At 41.9% G+C, this 23905-nt stretch overlaps 2 protein-coding genes across 5 annotated transcripts in view; one reads left to right on the forward strand and one right to left on the reverse strand.

Moving 5' to 3' along the window:
- Positions 1–7158, forward strand: part of LOC130173751 (Kv channel-interacting protein 1) — a 38483-nt gene extending 31325 nt beyond the window's left edge. For all 4 annotated transcript variants that reach the window (XM_056383219.1, XM_056383222.1, XM_056383223.1 and 1 more), the window contains 7 exons: positions 4607–4731; positions 5379–5448; positions 5557–5627; positions 5749–5856; positions 5985–6089; positions 6441–6503; positions 6830–7158. In XM_056383219.1, the coding sequence (XP_056239194.1) occupies positions 4607–4731; positions 5379–5448; positions 5557–5627; positions 5749–5856; positions 5985–6089; positions 6441–6503; positions 6830–6877 (590 nt within the window). In that variant the 3' untranslated portion in view covers positions 6878–7158. The remainder of the gene's footprint in view (positions 1–4606; positions 4732–5378; positions 5449–5556; positions 5628–5748; positions 5857–5984; positions 6090–6440; positions 6504–6829) is intronic.
- Positions 7159–8928: 1770 nt separating this feature from the next.
- On the reverse strand, positions 8929–12673 carry LOC130173750 (T-cell leukemia homeobox protein 3-like). Its single transcript, XM_056383218.1, has 3 exons — positions 12001–12673; positions 10705–10942; positions 8929–10036 (listed from the first exon to the last, which is right to left on the reverse strand). The coding sequence occupies exons 1-3, from the start codon at positions 12425–12427 to the stop codon at positions 9853–9855; spliced, it is 849 nt and encodes a 282-aa protein (XP_056239193.1). The 5' UTR covers positions 12428–12673; the 3' UTR covers positions 8929–9852.
- Positions 12674–23905: the final 11232 nt, after the last annotated feature.

Below are 23905 nucleotides of genomic sequence, written 5' to 3' on the forward strand. Positions count from 1 at the left end.
AAATGCATCGGCTAAATCTCACATAACACATGTAATGAAATGTACAACACATCTTCATTAGTTGCCTTGACACACACTAGCGGTGTCTGTGTTAGTTCCTGCTGCCCCCTGCTGGTACACTCAGATTGTAGCAGGTTATATAGTTCCCTGTGCTCCGCTCACTCAGACACGCTCCAATATTAAGTTAATATACAGCTCACAGTGCAGAATATGATGGATCCTGTCGTCTCACCAGCTGTATTCATAATTACTGCTTTAGCCAAAGCGTTGTTTATACTGTAGAGTAAGTCATATCCAAGGACTTGGGCACGTTCAGCGAGAAAAGTCACTTTGTGGTAAATTAAGCCTTCTGTTGTTGGGGGATGTCTGTGTGTCTTAATGGGGACAATTAATCAACTGCTGATCTGCTCATGAACACACATTCACACATGCACACGCACAATCACGAAACAAACGCATACGGTCGCACAGCAGAAGGTGAGCGTATCACAATGTGCTCAGGTCGGACCCTCGAGTTAAAGCACTATTCCCAAAGAGTGAAGGACACAATGGCTATAACACAGAGGGGGGAGTGGAGTTGGGATGGGGTTGGGGGGGGGGGAGTTAGTGGGATGGAGCGAAGGTCAGGAGAGGGAGATGCCCCTGGGAACAGAGAGACGGGGGGATAAAAAGACAGAGATAGAGAGAGGCAGGTGAGCGCTGATCTCACCGTAGGAGAAAGCAGCATGAATAGAAAGTTTAGAGGCACAAGAGGAGACGTATAGAGAAACATTAGGCCACTGCAGGCAGAGTCTAGTTGTACATGGTGAAATGATGGAATAAGAGGTGGGTTGAAGCGATAAACCAAGGCCAGCGGGAGGAAAGAATTAATCAAAATGGAAAGAGAGGAACAGAGTGAGAACAGCTTACAAGCAATAGCTATCATTCTGCTGTGCTGTGGGGCCATCAAAATGCTGCACCTACTGGGAGTCATCACTGTGGAGGGTGAGTGAGTACTACAACTACTATCACTGTAATCCAGCACTAACCAAACCAGCAAATTTAAGAAGGATTTTTTTGTTTTTTTTCACTGTTGTCTCTCTGTCAGCGAGTTATTTTAAAAAAACAAACAAACAAAGGGTTTGGATTACTCAGGGTGGAGATGTTTGGTATGTGGGACTCACCTGCTACTTGTTCAGAAAGTCAAAAAATCTAAATTTTAATAAACAAACTGTAAATGTTGATGCTGCAGGCTGTTCAGCTGTTCAGCTGTTCAGTATTGGTGGAGATTCACACTCAAGTTCTCTATTGTCATAACTACTCCTAACACGCCTGCTGGAGAGGGATCGTACATTTCTTCCTTTGTTGCTTTTTATATTTGAAACCTGCAATACCCAGCTGTCCAATACATCTGTTTGTCTACTGCTGTCACACTCAAACACTGGCATTTCTACTGCTACAAAGACTGATGCCATATATACACATAATACAAAAAATGATGGAAACTTATACCTACCTGAACCTAATACTGCAAAAAAAATAAGTGAAACCCATGAAAAAACTTAGCATATTAACAGTGACAATGTATAATAAGTAATAAGAAGTAACAAGGGTGTTCAACACTTTACTTCACCTTTGTTATGGTCTGTATGTAGAGATTCACAAATCTAAAGTTGCTGAAGTTTGTCTGCCTGAACAGAATATGTTGTACTTTCTAATGGCCAGTGGTAATTTCAGCATATTTCTTCATAGTTTTATTATAATGTGCTCAATTTAGGTTATGTTGCATAATTTTGCATTCTAAACTGTATATAATTTATCCTATTATACAGGGAAGCTGAATTCATAAATAACATTTTGTTTTAGCTGCTAATTGGCTTTTACCACAAGAGGAAAAAATTAATGACTTTTGAGACAAAATAATAGTTTTCTGACAGTGAAGAGGCTGAAACTGTCTCTTCTCCTTGATCATGAGTTAAATTTTTATAATTCACTGAGCGACAGTGTAGAGAACAAATTTAAACCTGAAGACTAACTAATCCTGACTCTCACATACTTATATTAACTTTGGTGTTTTACATGTTTTCCATCATAATGCAGTCTTATTATAGCTATAGACATGACGCTGCCATAATACAGTACATATTCTACTGCTTAAAAATGTCTGATGACTTTTTCTTTTTTTTTCTTTTAGAGGTACAGTTGCTCTGTGAGATGGGATGTCTTGTGCTGTGTTAGTTTTTATTATAAGCATAGAGTGTGATGATGACTGTGCAGGTGCCGTCAGGGTTTTAACAAGAACAATAGAGTCTCAGTGACGCCTATCAGAGGAGTCTATGTTCTTTAACTCAATAGGTGCACGAACACTCTGCTGTGTGGGTGTAACAATAGACAGACGCCTGAAGGTTACAGTGATGGTGTAAGAGCACCGCATTAGAATCTGTGTTTTGAATGCATTTACAAGAATATGTGCATGTGCATCACACTTGTTTGTGTGTGTGTGTGTGTGTGTGTGTGTGTGTGTGTGTGTGTGTGTGTGTGTGTGTGTGTGTGTGTGTGTGTGTATGTGTGTGTGTGTGTGTGTGTGGTTATGCACCATACAGTATGACCACTGAGAAACTGAACTGCCTGAGTGATGAAAGAAATGGCCTTCTGGGCCTCTCTCTCTCTCTCTCTCTCTCTCTCTCTCTCTCTCTCTCTCTCTCTCTCTCTCTCTCTCTCTCTCTCTCTCTCTCTCTCTCTCTCTCTCTCTCCCTCCCTGTGTGTGTTAAACAGGGTGAGGTAGGAGAAAGCAAGATATAAAGCGAGACTGCTTAGCAACTCAATAAGTTGTACAAAGTCATAAAGTAATACCGCTCCATATAATAGAAAATTAGCAGCCACGATGCAATAAGCTCTTGCTGGGTAACAAAATGAATTATTGTAATTTCCGTTGACTATTACATTTTTAAATTAGTTGTGTTTTGTTTTGTAATATGTTCGCATCATGATCGCAACAAGTAAAATGACGCCACAGTGCCACATTTGAACATCATAATTGACACTTAAATTCAAACCCACTTTTGGCTCCTAAACCGTGATGGCAGCAAAAAGTCTGCTGATGTATTAAATGGGAACGCTGGATACTCCGTCTAAAATGGTGAGGTTTAATTTAGGAGTGAGATGAAGCTGTCTTTGCTTTGCACAGTAAAAATGCCGACCTGGTACCCATGATTCATTGCTAGAATGGAACTGAAGAGGTATTGGTGTAATGAAGCTTCACAAAGCACTAATGGTCTTTCCACACAGATAAAAATGTTTCTATTTCAAGACTGTTGATGTTTCAAAATGTGGATTGCCAAGGACATAGTGAACCTTGCACCCTTGTGACACTCAATTAAAGCAGAACAGGAGCCCTTAAAAGAACCTGTGACTGTACCAGCCCATTCAAACCAATGTCTGCCCAAATTTTCGCAGATGACAGTGCAATAATCAAGTTTACCGATTTAAGGATTTTGAAGTAAGCTGTTGTAAAGCTGACACCGGCAGTTCTCTGGACTAGCGTGACGATCGTAATTAGTATTTAAATGCTATATGACAGAGGAAATTGTACTTGATCTCCATTCAGCCCTTTGGATGGGAAGTCGGCTCTTACAAGTAATTAGAGGTCTACACAGGCGGCAGTCACGACTCGTCACACCAATGTCATGTATCTGCCAGAGATACCAACAGTCTGTCCTCCTCATATTAAATTAATTTATTATTTATTTATTATTATTATTAGATGTATCTATGGACAGGCTAGCACAGATGAGTGATGGACAATCATTATTCTGAAATGGCCTTCATAAAACATGGCATCTTATCACTTAATCACAAGTAAGTTTCTTTTCTTTTTTTTCTTTTTTTTTGGTCCAGTATTTTACTACTGCACATTCTGACCACTTTATCATATTCAGATTTTTATTACTATAACTGTTAAATTATGCATGATTTTAACAGTATGCATAATTATTACATTGTAGATTGCTTTGGGGATTATTGCGCTCAAGTAAATGTGTAGATGAGTGTCTGAGAGAGAAAAGGAGAGTGTCTTGCTGTTATACCGTCATGTTCACCTATAGACACTTTGTGTGTGTGTGTGTGCGTGTGTGTGTGCGTGTGTGCGTGTGTGCGTGCGTGCGTGTGTGTGTGTGTGTGTGTGTGTGCGTGTGTGCGTGCGTGCGTGTGTGTGTGTGTGTGTGTGTGTGTGTGTGTGTGTGTGTGTGTGTGTGTGTGTGTGTGTGGTACCAGAGTCAGTGGTTTGTCCTCTCTCCCCTCCCCTACGGCGAGGAGAGTAATGAGTTGTTAATGATAGGGCCGGTGAGAGGAGGAAAATGGGGCTGTTGGACTGACCTCTACCTCTCTGCACCTCCATCTCTCATCCTCTCCTCTCCTTCTCTTTTTTGGTCACAATTTATATCAATCTGCCTTTTCAGAAAGATTTCAGTGTAGTTAAAACTTGACGTGTGCACATTAGTTCACTGAGGCAATGTGTCCCCTTTCCCTTTTTTATATGTCCAGTTGCTACTTTCTCACCCTCTTGGAGGTCATGTTAAATGATAGTGCTTTCTTTTTTTCCCCTTTGTCTTTGTGTTTGTTTCTTCAGATAAAGCTGATGATGACTTGGAGATGACCATGGTGTGCCATCGACCAGAGGGCCTGGACCAGCTAGAGGCTCAAACCAACTTCAGCAAAAGAGAGCTCCAAGTGCTCTACAGGGGCTTCAAGAATGTAAGCGAGTATGAAAGTGCCACAGAAAAACAGGTTTTCAGTTTTTTGAGAGATATGTATGTCGATCAGAAGGATAGAAACAAGCAAACCAAGAGGTTGGCTTTAAAGAATAAAGAAAACCACACTCAGGAATTCTGAAATATGAATCACTGGAGTTTAAATGAACCAGAGTATATTTATTTTTGCATAAGAAACAGTCTGTAAAGGTTTTGATTTCACTGGGGAACAAAATACAATTTTGAATATACTTAAGAATATAATATGTAATTTATCAGTGACATATGGATGATATTGATAGTTTTTTTTGCCAGTTTAGCAGCTATAAGATTCCATGTCACGCTGGACAAAAGGTCCGAATTTGCAACTGCAGTCAGTTGTACTTTGGTCAGATGAGACAGTGTAGTATTTTAGTTACCAGCAATTAAACTAGTCCAAATTAAAAGTTATTCAATTGTGCTAATTTCCTCACATATAGCTGCCTACTCAGTATCCAATCTCCAGTTAACTTTGTTTGTTCCTTTCATTCATTTAATCACACCCTCCACAGTCTCTGTCCACCTGTTTGACCCACCAATGGGGTTGCTTTGTGTATTTTATTTATCCTGTTCTCCTCACTCCCTCTTCCTTTTGTCTCCCTCTCTTTCCAGGAGTGTCCAAGTGGCATTGTAAATGAGGAAACCTTCAAGCAAATATACTCCCAGTTCTTCCCACATGGAGGTAGAGAGAGAGAGAGTGTGTTTGTGTGTGTGTTGTAATTTAATGTGTCTATCCCTCTCTATGTATTGTTTATACCCAGTCTGCAAACTTTTTCTTCTTCTCCTGCAGATGCCAGCACCTACGCACACTACCTGTTCAACGCGTTTGACGCAGCACACACCGGCTCCATAAAGTTCGAGGTTTGTTTTACTCATTCATTTCCACTATTCTGTATGTTGATGCTCAGGGTTTGAAGACGTCTCTTCTAAATCTCTAAATTTTCAGTTGGTCATTCTGCCTCTGTTTTTTTTTTCTCTCCAGGACTTTGTAACAGCTCTGTCCATCCTGCTGAGGGGCACTGTCACTGAGAAGCTCCAGTGGACATTTAACCTCTATGATATCAACAGAGATGGATACATCAACAAAGAGGTGTGTGTTTGTGTACCTGTGCATGTCTTCATTTTTTTTTTTTTTTTTTTACATTTGTGGTTATGCGCACTGTTTGTTTTTTTTTATTAATCATGTCTCATTGTATGCATCTCTTTTCTGTCTCATAGGAGATGACAGACATTGTCAGAGCGATATACGACATGATGGGGAAATACACTTACCCTGTCTTGAAAACTGACGCACCCAGACAGCATGTGGATGCCTTCTTTCAGGTAAAGAAATCTGAGTCTTTTATTACATCAAAGCTAAACCCAACAACACAAACATCAATGACTGACCGAACAAGGATGGATCAGTCAAACACTACATGCTTTATATTTCCGTTATCAAGAAAGAAAGAGAAAAAAACTAATTACAAGAAAAGACATCACACTAACTGGCTGGTGATCTTTGCAGGACAATCACAGCAGTGAATATGGGGAAAAGACTAACAATAATCTCTCAGCAAAAGATACTGATTTTAAAGCAGTGTGCATCATGCGTTCCTACCTTTGACTAATATCTTAATATTGTCGCATACACACAGCACGAATGGCTTCATGCATGTGTGTGTCTCTCCACAGAAAATGGACAAAAACAGAGACGGCGTGGTCACTCTTGATGAATTCATCCTTTCTTGTCAAGAGGTACTTGGTTCTTTCTTTAAGTTCTCTTCTCTGTTGCATAAACCCTTTCACTTTGCAGAAGGCCTTTTTCACAGCACATGTATAAATGCTAAAATGAATGATGGCTTGGTAACTTACATCTCAACTTCTTTGCTCAAATCTCCTCCTTTGCAGGTTTTTTTTTTTACCTTTTTTTTATATGTCTTGTTTGCCTTTGGAGAGAGATTACTGACATTTTCATACTGTCTCCAGTGCCCCCTAGTGGCTGGTAAACTGAATTAAATGATGATGGTTAGATGTGTCTCTCCTCACAGTATGCTTCTTAATTTCCCATCTTCTTTGCACAGGATGAAAACATCATGCGGTCTCTGCAGCTCTTTGAAAACGTCATCTAGACAACAAAGAAGAGGGAGACGGCGCTATAGACGAAAGCATGGAGATCGAGAAAAGAGAAGAAAGAAGGGAGGGAGAAGGAGAGATGAACATGAACAAGAAAAGGAACCGCATAGCTCGCAATTGAAACGAAACAAAGAGCTTGTTGCTTTGTGTGTGACGGTTGCCGCAAAACTTCATGGGAGGTGTCTTGCTGTAACAAATCCATGGCGACAAACCATCACTGGTTTTTGGAAAATGTCCTTCAGAATAAAACACGTCAATTGACCTTTCTGTGACCATTCATCTTGTCTCCATCTCCCTCGATTGTTGCTGTTGTTACGGTTACCGTCATGTTGGACAGTGTGTACTTCATGCCATCGTGTAAATACTGATTCTTTCACATTTGGTCAAATCCTTTTCTGAAATATGTTAATTGAACCACATTATCAGGACTGGTATTTCCTAAAAGCAGCTTGGCAGTGAGATCAAACAAATGCATACTTTGTGCATTAGAGGCTTAAATAATAGCTGCTTTCATCATGAACTTCTGTGTCAATACAACAAACATAAGCAATATTGTGAAGCATGCAAGCCAAGAGGCCTACGGCATATCTAACATATATGTGCCATAAGAAACTTAGTGGCGACACAGTCATCTTCTTGCTCTAAATGGTGATATTTGGGAGGCCAGGCCTGGGCGTAGCATCTCACAGAGCCACCTCATCCGTTTTTCAGACACAGGCCCGTAAAGGTTTGCACAGCTGAGCGTGACCGCAGCCAGCTTGCGTCTTGTGGCAGTTTTACAACAGTCCCCATAAAGCCCTCGTTACTCCTACTGTGTGTGTTCCAGTGGTGTCAGTCAGTGTTTCAATGTTGTAACGACTCGACTGTAGATATTTAACTCTGGTATTTGTGACTTCTTCTCGCTGTCTGGAATCATCCGTGTCCGTCTGTGTGTCTCTGATTATGACTATCCGTCTCGTCTTTCTGTCAGATTGGATATAACTGTAGCCTAATTATTCTACCTGGCATTCATTGTTAAATATAGTCTACTTAGAGGTTTACTGCAGTACAGATGCAGAGTGATACAGGGATCTGCATGTGTCTAAGTGTGTGTGTGTGTGTGTGTGTGTGTGTGTGTGTGTGTGTGGTGTCCTGTTGTAAAATTGTTGTTTTTTTGGTTTTCTTTGTTGTTTTTTTTTTGCCTGAATATTAAAGTGTCGTTTATCCTAGCTTCATCTTGGAAACACAACAACGAGTCCAGCTAAACTGACCACGTTTCGGCTACAGAGGAGAGTTTCGTCCTCAATTCTGTCTGTTGAAAATGTCGACTCAGAGCGACCAACCTTTCACTGTGAGGGAGAGACAGACGAGGGGAGCTAGAAGGAGGGGATGATGGTGGAAAGAATAGGGGAAGACAAAGATGAGAGAATAAGGCAGAAGATGAGAGCAAAGACCTTTTCACTGATTCTGAAGGAATGGAAGCCATGATTCAAACAAGAGCCATCGTTTTGAAGATTGAGCAGGACAAAAACACAGATTTATAAATGATTTGCTGTCATGCCCACTCACTGTGCCACCAATCGTGTAATAAAAATCCTGGCTGAGATTTGCTGCAGCTCATCTCAAATGTACCCAGACATACGTCCAGGCAGACTGACAGACAGGAAGACAAACAGATAGACAGGCATACAGACACACAGACAGCTCACAACTGTCAGAATGAAATAATGTGTGTATTGAAATATTGTATAAAATCATTATATTTATCAATAAACTTTTCAAGAAACAAAATGAATTCATGTCTGCTATATTTTACCTTGTTGCTCTTTTTTTTTTTTTTTAATAGATTCTAATTATTGTGTCTGAAAAGCTTGAAATCATTTTTATGGTGCATCATAAAGAGCATGAGCAAAAAGGATCACACTAACAGTTTATACTGTTATTTACACATATACAATGAAAGTACAAAAAGGGGTTGTACATCTGTGACTCTATCCCAAAGGATACGGCCCCTCAAATAAAGCATGATAATGTGCATATGAAAAAACTTCACCACCATCACTGGACATGCATCACTCCCTTTATTACCCAACTTACAGCCTCTTTTTCACCTCTCTCCCCACTAATCCTGACATTTATTTTCCTTTTATTACTGCTCACAATAGCAGTTTTCCCATAATGCAACATTTGGGCATCATTTTTGAGGGCTACTCTGGTGCATCACACCTGTGTATGTACAGGTGCTTGTAGTGGAGTGAGTAAATCTATGAATGAGATTTGAAAAAGGTTGCAGCACCAGAATAATTTAAATGAAATAGGCAGATTTTATCTGCATTTTTCTTTTATATTTTGATAAAACTGAGCAAGAGATTTATTTAAAACTGGCTGACACATTTTATGTAAGTAAACTATTGTATAGGTCTTGGAGTGTTTGGCTGCTGTTCCTCCCCTAATAAAACAGAGCTAACTCTTTCAAAGTGAAGCAAAGGATGTTTGTTTCAGAATAGGGAGAAAACACCTTTACAAAATGTTCAATCATGTTGTGTGTCACTGTGGAAAATTCATTACCTCCTTCAGGTCTATAGGCTAAATTTCTCTCTCCCTCTTATTCTAATAAACAGAATAAGTACAAGCATAAGAGGACAATCACAGGGTGACAAGAATTTTTAATGACAAGTTCTGTTTCAGTTCCTCTTTCAATTTGAAAAGTCTCATTGTTCCCAGGTACAGAGTTGCAAGATTTAGTCCAAGAAAGTTCAGTTTCTGCTTCAAGACAGGCGTCACTCACTCACCATCATTTCAGGTCCAGTTTCACAACCATCCACTCTAATGGCTGTGGCCCACTCTTCAGTTTTTCTGGTCCAACATAAATTTTTTCTCCATTGTATGGATCGAAGTAAGTCCCACTGTCCTCATGTAGGCCTAATTTAATTTATTTATCCTCCCAGGGGTAATAGATGATGCTTATTGATTGCAGCCTGGTGTTTGGTCTCTATTCCCTGTCCTCGGCCCAGGGTTGGAGGTTCTGCAGGGCATACAGGGAGGAGTTATGGGCGCACAGTGGATCCGACACCGCTGATTCGCTGAGGGACTTCTGGAGGGCGGACTGCTGCAGCTGCAGGATGAGACGATTGGCCTGCTGACGCTCCGCCTCCCTCTCCTCGGCTGTCTGTCTCCTGAAAGAAGGCAGGAGAAGAATTTTAACATGAATAGATTCATTGTTAATAAATAAAAAGTGAGGTTACACGAGATTACAGAATAGAAAAAAAATTGTCATTAAATTCATAGGCTGCATAAAACAATACAGCAGTGAATTGTTGGAATAAAAATAAAAATATTTCTACAGAGCGATGCAGGGATGAAAAGATTTGACTGGAGGAAGAGGAATTAACAAAACAAAACAAAACAAACAAAAAAAAAAAATTCCGTTGACTTCTTGCAATATGTGGTAAAACTTACATTTTGGAGATTTAAAAATAATAATAATAATAATTTGGGGCTAATTAATATCGCACGATGTAAAGGTTCTACCTAAAATGTATTTGTACTGAAGAGAAAAATAAAGTAAAATTATATCAATTGTTTTTTAAAAATTTGTTGCTGTTAGTTTTCATCCTTTAGTTTTTTGTTCCGACTCCTCGGGGTCAATTAACAGGAAATTACGCGCGGGGTCATCCGCTAAACGAGGGAAGTTTGGTGTTTGACCAGGACGCCTGTGGCGGATGAAATTCTTCGTGGAAGAAGGCCACATTATCATTATCCGTGTTTTCTCAGGGTGGAGGTGTGATGGAATGCGGTCATAAATGTAAGTAACTTTGATATGAATATGGAATGTCATACCAACCTCCACTTGGTCCTGCGGTTCTGAAACCAGGTTTTGACCTGTGCGTCTGTCATCTTCAGACTCTTGGCCAGAGCTGCCCGCTCGGCGCTGGCCAGGTACTTCTGCCGGTGGAAGCGTTTCTCCAGCTCGCAGATCTGAACTCTGGAGAAGGACGTGCGGGGCTTTTTCCGTTTGGGAGGCGTCCGGTTCTGGTACGGGTGTCCTATCCGCCGTGTAACGGCGAACGGCACAAGAGCGGCTGCAGGGAAGAGAGACACACACCGGTGAGTGGAAGACGAGATTTCATACAGCACCAAACAGACTAATTCACTCCCCACTCTGTATGGAAATTCAAGACCATATATCACAGATATCTGCCCTGTTTGACAAGAATTCCCTATTTAGACTGTGTAGGCCACATGTGAAATATGTGAGGTGAAATTAATAGTGAAATATGAGTCTGGCCAAAGTATTGGAAACAATACAGTTATAAAAATCAATAAACACTCATATTAAAGTTGTTTGGGATTTAACAGATAATGTCGACCCTGCTAATTACAGATATAACAGCAGGCCTGTTGGCCTGTTTATCTTTTCTTTACATACCATGTTATAGGCCTTTGTCAATAAAGGCTCCTCTTAGTCTTTAATAAAAACAGGCTGCACGTGAGATAAAATGTTTTAAATCAACTTGTATCATCTTTAATTCTACACCTAAACTTACTTTAATTTTTTGTTAAATACAGAGAACACATTACACCCTTTATTATTGATGATTGTCATGTTTAAGATTTTCCCTATAATTTATGGAGTAGGCTAAACTATTTGTCAGCGTAATAGCTTGTCTTACTCTTATTTAGCCTCCATTTAGCCCATTAATAACATATATTGTTCATTTTCACTACAGCATTATGACAGGACCATGTTGTTGCTGTTTGGTTCTTAAAAACAAAGCACAGAGACAGTAACTGTGATTGTACATTACTTGTTTTGCCTATTTTGTTATGTAGAAATGAAATATTGAAATCGTAAAACATGAGTGAAGTCACACAGACACAAGGCGTTTAATATTAATCTGTATATTCAGGCCTAATATACACAGTAGTTTAAAAATATTTAAACTACAAACTGTTGTATGATTTCATCCTCGTTAATCCATTTAAATAATTAAGTGAAACATTTCAGTTGGCTGAAATAGCCTTTACAAATATAGGGCACAGGTGTTTGTTGTTTTAAGTGCTCCAGCAGCAGTTACTAACGTTTTAAATATAATAAAATATTTATGAGGGAACCCATTAGGTCGAACAGCTGGCCTACCTGATATTCTGTCCTTGGCGAACCTGTTCCCTATCCACGGGAAGCACAGTCCTCCAAACCCGGGAACAGCGCCCTGGACGGGGGCTGGGGGTCCCGGGGCTGCCACCGGTCTGTGGGCCGGGACTCGAATCACTCCACGGCTGCCCAGACTCCTGCTCTCCCCGTATGAACCTGAAGTCTCCACCGGAGGCATTATACCGGAGAGGGAGATAGACAGCGCGGTGTAAGAGGGCGCGCTGGCCCCGGTCGGGCTTCCTAAACTGTAATAACCGTCCCCGCTGCTTAAATCTGATCCACTTTGTCTTCCAGCCGTGCGCCCGTTTTCTGGCTCTGTACCGGCTCCCAGGATCTGGTCGATGCCGAAGCTGATGGGCTCGTGATGGGCCGGTTTGGGAGGAGGGCTCGGCGCGCTGGGTGCTTGCTCCATTCCCGTAGCTCAGTCGCGAAAAGGACAAAAAAAAAACTGAACAGGGTGTTTTCAGTGGGATTCACAGCAGGGTCAAACTGTACCAAAAGTCATCGCCAGTAGTGTCTCCATCGCTGTCCAATCGTCCTCCCAGAATCCAGCGTGTCCTCGTTGTCTCTTAACAGGCCTCTTTCAGAGGACTGGGTCCTCTTTACAGGCTGTGGTGAAAGTTTGATGGGCGTTTGGAGAGATGTGACGCTCTGTCCTCCTCTCAGCGCGTCAAAACGCTCCGTCTAGCAGCTCCGTCCTCCTCCATCCCTCTCCACCTTTCATTGGCTGGCAGCAGAATGACTGATTGAATGTTAATGGGGGTAGGCCCAGGATTTGGCACAATAATCAAGATTTCCCATAACCACGGGCGTCAGCTTGTTATACATATACGGAAAGAAATGGCATCTTCGTGTCTTCAGACTGAGTCAGTATTGGATGTTGTCGTTTTTTTCTATCATTATAATGAAGAGTAAAGAGCCAGCGACAACTTCATGGAAATTTATGTGGCATATGTAAAAAAAATCGGAGTAGAGATCACGGAAGAAAAATGTTCTTCTAAGCCGTTTGGTGACGAACGACTAATATTTTATAATATCAACCAAATGGTGTTGTGACAGTCATCTGTCAGTGTTCCGCACGACCCCGTCAATGTATTCACCATGAACGGGTTTATAAGTTTTGGTGACAAATGATATCGGTTGGGAAAACTTTTTTAGCCACCTTATAGTGTCTGATGAATTGATACTTCTGCACATTACCACTTTTCAGGCTAGGCACAAAGTGCGCGTCATTTGTCCTCTTGCTGTCTGTGTCACCTCTTCAGTCTGTGTCATTTGACACATGTGGAATGCACGGGAATAATAAGTTCACACGAAAGCTGGTTGAAAGCTATTAGGGAAAGCTTTATAACCTGAAGACTATTTATCACAGATATGTTATAAAAGAGAGACCAAAAGGAGAAAATGTCAGCCTCCATTTATTTTCCTCTTTAATTTCAGTCCTTTAAATGTGCACTGCCTGCACTGTGGCGTTTACTATTCAGCTGTTAAAAATGTTGCATTTTTAAGGTGAAATAAAGAATTTAAAAATATTCATAATACATCAGATTTAAATCCTTAAATGTTAACTCCTTATAACCAAACGCAGTACGGTCATATTCTGATTTATTCATGTTGGTTTGATGTCTAGTTATAGAAAAAATAATATAAAATCCCTGCAGAACACTTAATGATGCATTTCACCAGTTTATTTTCTTAATTATGGCACATATAGTGAGATAACTGAAACAGAATAGAAATGATAAAGCCATGGTAATAATGTTTCCCGGTGCGTAATTACGCACATCCAGTTCACATGACATGGAACCCATCGCGCCTCTCTTTAAAATAAAAGGACAGCAGCCTTATTGAACATTGGCAGTGAATCACCAGCACCTATTGAGCTTGGCACAGCTTTACACGGCCTTATTTGTTCCTGATAGCCAGTGCCACATTAAATGACCTGACAAGGGACGGCCATGGGCTACTTCAGATAAAGTGTCCGGGCTCTGGAAGCTGCTAACCGCTCAGATTCAATGTAGCAGGCGCCCAAAGTGACCGGATAATCTCATTTTCACTAACTTGTCTCTGGGACAGACAAATGCGTGTCGGGTTTGGATGCGGCAGGTGGCTTTTTAGAGTATCACATTACAGTCCGTTAACAAACTAATGGCCAACATATTCATTCATTGACAATGAGGTTCATATTTGTAGGCTTTTTATAATGTGTATATATGTTCAAACTGTTGAGTAATCATCGTTCTAGGCCTGTACTTTAAATGTTAGTATATAGGTTATGCTGTGTCCTTGTTAAAATTGTATCCAGGCCTTTATTGTCAGTCCACTGGTGTTTTTGTGACACTCCATTATTTAAGATAAAGCAGCGTGAATTCAAGTGATAATGCTAAACTTCATACAAATCTTACAATAAAATAAAATAAAAATTATAAAATTGTAATTCGTGAGGTCATACGCCACAAAAGCAAACGGAAATGTAAAGATGCTGTGGTATACGGTAGACTAATATATATTTTAAAAAGGATCTGCATCTCACCCTTCACAATAAAGTCTTAGCAATAAGCAATATGAGATGGGACAAGGCCCGAGGTGTTTGTTTGGCAATATGGACAGACTCTGAGTGTTGGCTGCTTCACCCTGCCATATGTGAGCTCACCGGTGGCTTTTGATGGGGGAGAATTGGTCTGTTATAGCTGTCATCTTTCTGGACATTTTTATGTTTCTCTTGATGACATTCGCAAAAAAATAATTCCCCAACAGTAATTATGGCGGACTCTCTGAATGGGAAAAAACCCATAGCATATATAAATTGACTTAATTGATTTATAACAATTGCTTGGCTACTATTTGAGGATGACTCATAGCTCGGCCACAACTGAATAATTGCTTCTTGAAAATTAATAATTATTGCGTTTATACTCGTCTGCAGAGTGAAGGCAGTCCCTCCAGCCTGTACAGAGCAGACGGGGTCCCACTGCTTGCAGATGTTGGGTGTTAGTAATCCGGTGTAATCCAATGATTATGAGTGATTATGACACATTAGCCTTGACCTGCCGGGATACCACCGTGACACCGGTTATCCAAGACACGCCAGGAGAAGCCCCAGCCAGTCTCCTGCCCTTATGAATTTATTGATGGTCTGAACGCTGAAGTCAGTGTCGAACCTTTTCATTGCTTCATGATTACAGCAGGAAAGGTAAAAAAAAATAATTGATACCAAGAGTCCACTTAAAAGAACACACACACACACACACACACACACACACACACACACACACACACACACACACACGCACACACACGCACACGCACACACCTTTGCAAAGCGGCCTTGGGGTTATCTCGTTTAGACCAAAATATTTGGATACAGTTTCTGAAAAGCCCGCAGCTCGCACGAACAATTAAGTTGCACATCAATCCTCGTTTTTTTTCCACAGGCAATATAAAAGCTGACACCCTGATTCCAAAAGTCCAAAAAGAAACGACAACAAAAGAGTGAAAGAGTGCGATTTGTTTGAGAAATTACCACTTGATCTGCATAATCGGGGGTCTGGGCTGCAGCTCGGTACCCGGGGGCTGCGTTTTTATTGCGCGTCTCTTCGCCGTTATCAATTTCAGCAGCGCGCCTGACTTTTTAAAAGGGGGACGAGGCCGGCTGCCTCTGAATAATGAATGACACGCTTTTATATTGTCGCTAAAGTGCCCGTGATGTTACAATATGAAAAGGCAGCGGTAAGTAATAGTGCATTTAAAGGGGATGTAGTGTATTATTATGATGTAAAAGAGAAGGAGAGAGGCGGTAGAGAGAGGAAGATGAGTGGAGAGCAGCACCCAGAGAGAGAGAGAGATTGTTTTATTACAATAAGAGGAGATGAGTTTGCCTCGCAGCGAAATGGGGACCAGTTAATGAAACTTTACCGCAGCTAACGATTTCCCCTCCCTCGCTCTAAAAACCGCCCTTATGAAATATTTAAACTATTTAATATAGGTAGTATTAAGCTGAAAGACACTGGCATCGGCCATCTGACAACATTTACAAGGCTGTGGATTTTTTAAAGTTGGGTAAACAAAGCTTTACGGCCCGCGTTCCCTCGCCTCACATACAACAAAAGTCGTGTAGTAAATCGCGCTCACATTGAGTGCAATATAGTGAAAATGTGTTTTACTGTTGCGAGACTTGATTTAGTCTAATTTACACTTTTCTCTATACCGCGCCATGTTTCTTTTCACGCACAGATGCTGCAGTTTACAGACTCATCCTATCAATATAAGCCTGTCTTGTCTGTAATGGGAGGGATAGCCTAGCATGGCCCCAGTGCTGGGGTGGGGGGGGTGGATAGTGTTTCATATTGACATGCTCAGTGGGATTGTTGGATGAGAAGAGAGGAATGGGATCCCCCATCAGGGACTCCGTCAGGACCATCATCATCCCTGGGCTGTCACTGGACCGCTGCTCAGTGTGCACACAGTTCATCTGCTCCAGATTTAAAAAGCGGATAAACCATGTAAAATGTCACTGCAAATGTCAGATACAGGCGTGGTAGATATTAAAGGATTTTAATTACCAAGCATGAAGGCTGTCATCACAAAAGGTTCTCTTTATTGGAGGAAACATAAGTAATATTTCTCTGTGTGATTGATGACAGCAGAAATTCATGCTTTTTTTAAATGTTGTAGCAGCCGATTATAACAAGTGTCACCTTACCTAAAGACTGCAATAGTGGATTATTGGGAATCTACATTTGGAAGCAGTAAAGCAACTTTCAGCGTGATCATCTTATATACATTTTTGCAAGGATCAGGATGCACATTTAACCACATAAAGATGTCCCGATATGGTAGATATTTGTTTCAGCGAACATTGCATTCTTGTTACACTTGATGAACAATACGCTCTGACTCTGTGTGTGCGTGCGTGAGGGTAGAGCATGTTAGCCTGTCTGATGGTTGAATGCATGGCTGCCTCTTCACGCTGCTTAAAAGTCAGAGAGGGAGGGAGAGAGAGAGAGGAAGATGGAGAGGAAGAGAGTGAGAAAGGGAAGTAAGAAACCGCATAGACGTGAATTATAGGGATGGACGCAGAGCAGAGAGCAAAAACAGGATGGACGGATGGCTAAGATTGAGATGTGAGAGAAAGAGTTAAAGCATTAATGGGGATCATTTGGGGCTGATGATAATTGAACACATGGCTTGAGTTTGTATAATAGGTTTCCCATAGAATTGTCTCGTCTTTATGTGTGTGTGTGTGTGTGTGTGTGTGTGTGTGTGTGTGTGTGTGTTTGCACTTTAGAGAGTTAACCTCTGTCTCATCTATTCTGAGTGCTAAGTAAAAGTTTCTCTGCTGTTTTTGGGGAGACGTTTTTATCTTCGGATCACCCTCGATAGCTTTCAGAGGGATCTGCCATCGACAAAATGACTGATGTAATTAATAAGCGAGCGTGTTCGCTTTAATTGCTTTAATGACTTATGACTGATTTATGTGTGTGTGTGTCAGAGAGCGTACCAGTGTGGGTTTGTGTTTAAGAGCAGCTGAGTGCTCCTGAACGCCCCTGGTCGTGGCGCTAATGTGTTAATTCATTACTGCTTGTAGTCAGTTGCATTGTGTCAGAGCTGTGTTTCCCGTCTCCCTCTGTCTGTCCTCTCCGCTTCATAAAAGCCGATTATCCTGCATGTCGCCGCCGTTCCACCCATTCTCTCCTGCCTCTTGACCTCCTCACCCCTCCTGTTGCCTGCCTGCGGGGCGCACATGCAGGGGAGGAGGGGAGGGAGGGACAGAGGACCAGCTGCCACCAGCCATAGTGCTCTGCTGCCTGGCAGAGGGAGCTACTCAAGCCCCCTGCTTCGCTGGGCCTTCTGGCCCCTCAGGGTGGAGGGGGGGCACCAGCCTCATGCCACCAGCCCCACCTGTCTTGCCCCAGGCGCAGGAGTGTGAGCGATTAGACACACACGCTCGGATATACACAGGCGCACATGCATATTACTGCCAGATGACCCCAAAAATGTCAACTCGCCAGTAACTTTGATTTGATCCAAAATACTTTGAAAATATTTCATAAGCTGCAGAATTCTTTCAGCTTTTAGACATGTGAGGAATCCTTTGTTAGGATTAAAACATGGACATAAAAAGTTAGATGTTTTGCACACTTACATGCACCCAGCAATAGACTCAGATTTCCTTGACACATGCTCTCTCACACACACACATACACACATACACACACGCGGATACACAGAGGCACTTTGCTGTGAGGCGTGAAAGAGCGAGAGCTAAGTGAGGCCACTCCAGAGCGCTATTCTCTATATTGATTTCCCATTATCAGACCCCAGTCCCTGCGGAGTCATTAGTGCCGGGATCAAACAGACAGACAGAGAAGGAGACTAATACCAGTCACTTACTCCAGCACAGGGAGATCACCTTACTTCCCTGAGGGTAGGAAGGCCAGAGAGGAGCAGAGGAGGAGAGAGATCGAGGAAGGGGGGAGGTAGTGGACGCACGAGTGCAACGGGCTAACAGATGGAGATGGCGATGTGTAGAGAGAGAGGGAGGAAGAGGAAAGAGGTGGGGTTTCGCAATGGAACGTTCATGGGCAAATGGTAGACAGTCTTTGATCACTTTATTGGCTGCTCTGTTTTGTCTGTTGTGGCGGAAATGTCTCACTTTTTGTACTCTCTGTTCTCCTTTACAGCTAAGCTTCCCCACTGCCTGAAAACAATGGTTTCCTTTGGTTATTACTTAATTCGAGTTCTCATGTTTTTCAGAGATGGGTGACTTTTTCTCTTTGTCCAACCTTGTAAAATGTAGCCAATATAGCTCCTCGTCCTCCTGTCTGTCAATAATTCTATGGTAAAGATGCAATGATGAATGGTTTTCATGTAGCCAGCAGCTGTCCCCACACCAGAGAGAGACAAAGGGAGAGAGAAATGAAGAGAGAGACACAGGGAGAAAGAGAGAAAGAGGAATATGAAATGTGAGATACTCATTTTGGTCCCTTGCTTCATAATTTCTGTGGATGTATTTATTCTCTATGGATTCAGGGGGAACAATGAATTTGTAGTATGAATCAACACCATCCATCTTATTCACTTCTGGCTTCCGTTGAGCCCTGGAAGTGGTGTTTAGGCTTTACTTCCACACAGACACACACACACACACACACACACACACACACACAGCTCAGATGGGGGTGACCCTGGCCTGACCCCCCTGCTGACCCCCAATCTGTTCCCCAACCTCACACCATGAGAGACCGGGGCACACCGGGATAGGGACACACACGCTTACAGCCACACACACACACACACACACACACACACATTGGCATATCGCACAATGTGTGATCTGATGGATATCTCCTCAGACAGTACCATGTGTGTGGGCAGTGTGCATGTGGACAGCGTGTGTATGTGTGTGTGTAAGTCTAAATGTGTGTAGTGTTGTACCCTTTGCCCCCTCCCACTGGTGTTAATTGATTCTTGGTGTGCTTTGCTGATTGGTGTGAGGACCCCTAGAGGCGGGCCCAGTCTCCACTGATGCCCCCTCCCCATTGGTGTATCACCTCACAAACACATACACACACACACACACACACACACACACACACACAACACACACACACACACACACACACACACACAGTACACACCACATAGATATAGTGTAATATACAGTCTATGGTATATCTGTTTTTATATTTATGTCCACAAACTGTTCGTTGCACATGTGTGTTGATTGTACAAGCATGTGTCAGGAAAAAAAACACACACACATGAACACACAAACACACGAACACACACACACACTCATGTCTTTCAGGGGGTTTTCACACCCTAGTAAAGAGGAAGCTGGCTAGCTGACACGAGCAGATTGTGGATCATATGAGACAATCCACATAGAAAAAATCTGTGTCTTAGAGGTGATTCATGAAAAATAAAGGTGGGCGTAGGTGTGTGTGTATGTGTGTGTGTGTGTGTGTATGTGTGAGTGTGTATGTGTGAGTGTGAGGGAGAGAGCCAGAAAGACAGTAAGAGAGATGAATCTCCGGTTATTAATTTCCAGCCGCGGCCCCTGGGTGAGATGTTAATATAGGGCTGATTGTGACTAATTTCTTATTAATTGCCATCAGCGATTACACAGTGGCCAGTAATGTGGCTAATTTGTTGAAATGAATTTGGTTTTCTGAGGCATTTTAATTGCTGCAGGTGGGCAACGTCCTCCGCACAATATCACTTAAGTTTTTCAGCAGGAAAGAATTGAAGTTATTCTGCTGCTGTATGTGAATAGTATAAGTAATATTGTGGGAACATGACTATAATACTATAGTATGTGTACATATGTCTGTGCATGTGTTGTCTTTGTATATGTTTCTGCCTCTCTGTCTGAAAACATGCACAGAAACAAATCTTTGCAGCATCATTGTAAATGCCACTGATATCTTATTCATCAGGTTTATGCTCCCTCCTACTCCCATATATCTCTACACGTTCATGATCATTGCAGTAGGGATGGAGGGACATTTAAGTTGTTGCCTTTGTTTGTTGAATGTTTATAGCTTCCGTTAGCACAGTCTCAACGACCACTGAGGAACCAGTAGATACAAAATCCAAATCCCCCTATAAAAGAGGAGATGCCCTCTGGGCAGCCATAGCTCATAGTTGGCCTGATTTAGTGGCAGCCAGGAATCTGGGCTTGAATAAAGACAGAGAGAGCGAGGGCAGAGTGGGAGAGAGAGAGGGAGAGAGGAAAAGATAGCTCCCTGTGTGATAAATAGCCCCGGCTCTCTCTATTGCATTAGCCGTCCGGGCCGATAGATTGCGAGCCCAATAGACCCAGACGTATGCGATTGGTTTCTCATATAAAAGTTGCATATTAAATTCCTTCACAGGACTGTGCCCCTCAAGCATGAAGGAGGGAAGGAAGAAATGGGAGTTAAAAAGCAGAAAGTGGAGAAAGGAATGGAAGAGAAAGAAAAAGGCTTTTTATGAGAGACGAAACGGAGGCAGAGAGTTGGGGAAGCCGGAGAAGAAGGAGGGAAAGATAATGGCAGGAGAAAAGTAGCTTGATGGTAGAAAAGACAAATGGTGATGTCATGTATTTAATAAGTCCGTGGATATTGGGCGATGAGTGCGACCGTACGTCCATTTAATCAGTATTGCTTCCCAATGAAGATTTCTCTCTTGTTTTCACTCACTCCCCCCTTCTTCTCTTCTCAGCCGTTCTCCACATGCTAACGACCTCTCTAATTGTTTCCAAGCTCATTAAGATGCTGATGTTTTAATAGTAATTAATCCGTCATTTGCCTACATGCAAACACGGGCCACTGAGGTTTGTTGTACGCTGTTTCAATACACTGATAATGCAGTAGCCTAGTCAAAGGAGACAATATCCTGCTAATTTAGCTCATCACTGTTAATTGGTTGTTAAGTGCCTTTAATTACCAAGCAGGCTTTGGGATTTGGGTCGGCAGAAAGAGAAGGATCACTATGATTTTTTTCTGCCTGTCTAATGGATCTTGTGTGAACTTTGCAAACTGCAATAAATGACCAAAGGGTGAGAAGAGACACACACACACATTGACCCTGTTCTGTTTTCTATCTGTACCGTTTTCTCTCTCCTCATTTCCTTTCTTCTTTTCCTTCCTTTCCTCCGTCCTCCTGTCCCTTACTCCATCTCTGTCTCACTCCCTATCTCTTTCTCCAGATATTATTAACTCATTAAGTTTTTTTCATTATTTTTAATAAAAGATGAGTTATGGCTTTAGCCTCACTGTGGCAGCATCCCCCCTCACCGTCCTCCTCCACCTCCTCCTCCTCCCTACCTCCATTCTCCATTCCCCTTCAACCATTTACTCCCTCCCCTCCTTCCTCTCATCCCCCCATTTTCTCCTTCCTTCTCGGCCATATTGTGCTTCCTCTGATACGTTTGACCCCTGAACTGCAGTTTCTGACCTCGGTGTTGCTGGTTACAACCTTCTGTCCATCTTCTCTGCTTTCGCCACAGTCACTCACATCTATCAATCATCTCTCTTTCTCATAGCGCTGAGCAGTCTTTAGATGGCATTCATAAGATTTATGATTCATGATTCTCTCCTTCTGTGAGTGTGTGTGTGTGTGTGTGTGTGTGTGTGAGAGAGAATAGAGAGAAGGAAAAAGAGAAGGAGACAAAGAAAGACTGGAGAGAGAGAGATAGAGAGAGGCTTGTCAATGACACAGTTGAATAATGACAATATCTATGATTGATAGCTTATACAGAGCTAGTCGGGTGTGTGTGTGTGCGCATGTGTTAAAGTGACAGAAAGAGAGAAAGAGAGTTTATGTGTTCTGTTTTTCCCCACATTAATCTGATGTTAAAGAAGCAGTGATAAATGGTTTTCATGTAGTTTGAGCTGTCGGTGGTCACTCTGGAAAAGAGAGGGAGGGGGAAAGTAGCAAGTGGCCAGAATTACCAAGGGACACGTGCTGTTTATGTGGGAACGGAGGGACACAGGGAGATGAAAGCATAATAAATGTCTTTCAGTTGGGAAGGGCAGTTGTTAACCACACTAGGTTTCGACCATGAAAACCCTAAATTAAATATTTACTGCATCTGCTAGTCATTTCCTTCACACTGAGTCAGATTTTTTTAAAAGCCTTTTAAAAGCACTTAATTGATACATTTGGATGCGTCACTGTGTGTTACAATGTTAATAAAATACATGAGAGAGTTATTTCTCTTCAAGAAGTGCTCCCTATGCTGTAAGGGATGGAGGACTGAATCCACAACCGTTTTTCTGCACAAAAATGCATTCTAACATTCAGTCGAGGAAATAAGAGACTTCAGCACTCTTAAAGTCAAGTCAAGTGGGTATCTTTCAAAGTTATGGCCAGTTTAGTATGAAATTCCTTCTTTGTGTTTCCATGAGCAGTATTTCCTTGCTGAGCCACGCTAGAGAGATATGTCCTGGTTGTTGCGTGTCTGTATTTTTCTAAAACCCAACACTTGCAATAAAGCTAGAATAAAGCTGCAGGGCCAAAGATGGAAAAAAGATATGGTCCCATTAACCCTCTCTTCAATTAAATAGCTCCACGTTCAGAAGACAAGATGTCATGTTTCTGATGTGGGTAATATATAAATTTTGCTCAGAGCAATCACAGGCTGTAAACAGTGTTAGCTATGTTACAATTTGTAGTGTGGTACCCTAATAGTTTACTAAACGTGGTGGTAAAACACGGTGGAATAATAGATTCTGCATTTTTTAAACACAGTGCATCAGTGTTTTTAGTGGCAACTGCGATCACATCCACAGCCACAAGTCGGACAAAGGTGAACTCTCACATGTGAATTTACCAGAAATGACTGGAGATTGCACCGAAGCAGGAAATGCATAGCCACTGTTTGTGATTCAACAGAAGTGAAACGGGAGGTGGAGTGAATATTTGGTTGGACAGACGTGTAATATGACCGCACCTTTACTCAGATGGCTGACTCAAATAAGCTTTTCACAGAAATTAAGCTTTGCAGTAGTTTAGGCGCATCATTTCAAGTACAGTCACGTCAGCTGTTTGTCTTCAGCTGCATCATTTGTAAGCCATATCATTGGCTTACAGAGGCATCATATGTTTGGCTACTGGCTGACTAGTTACATCCAGTTATGTTCGTACAGGTGTTTTTGGAGCGGCTTCTGTAAACTGCAGGTTCTTACTTTTACCCTGCTGATTTCTGACACCAACACTGCTTGCTGCCACAACTCCCTGTACTACCTCTACCCCCTCCTGATATGACTCAGGGGATTGTTTTTCGAAGCTTTAATGTTTATGTATCTTTACATCTATCTTTGATTCTCTACCATTATGTGTTTGGGGGAGTAGCTCTACCTGCAGAGATCCCTTAAAGAGCAAACCTAACTGAATAATCATT

The sequence above is a fragment of the Seriola aureovittata genome, chromosome 8, assembly GCF_021018895.1.
Source record: "Seriola aureovittata isolate HTS-2021-v1 ecotype China chromosome 8, ASM2101889v1, whole genome shotgun sequence".
In the NCBI taxonomy this organism is placed as follows: domain Eukaryota; kingdom Metazoa; phylum Chordata; class Actinopteri; order Carangiformes; family Carangidae; genus Seriola; species Seriola aureovittata.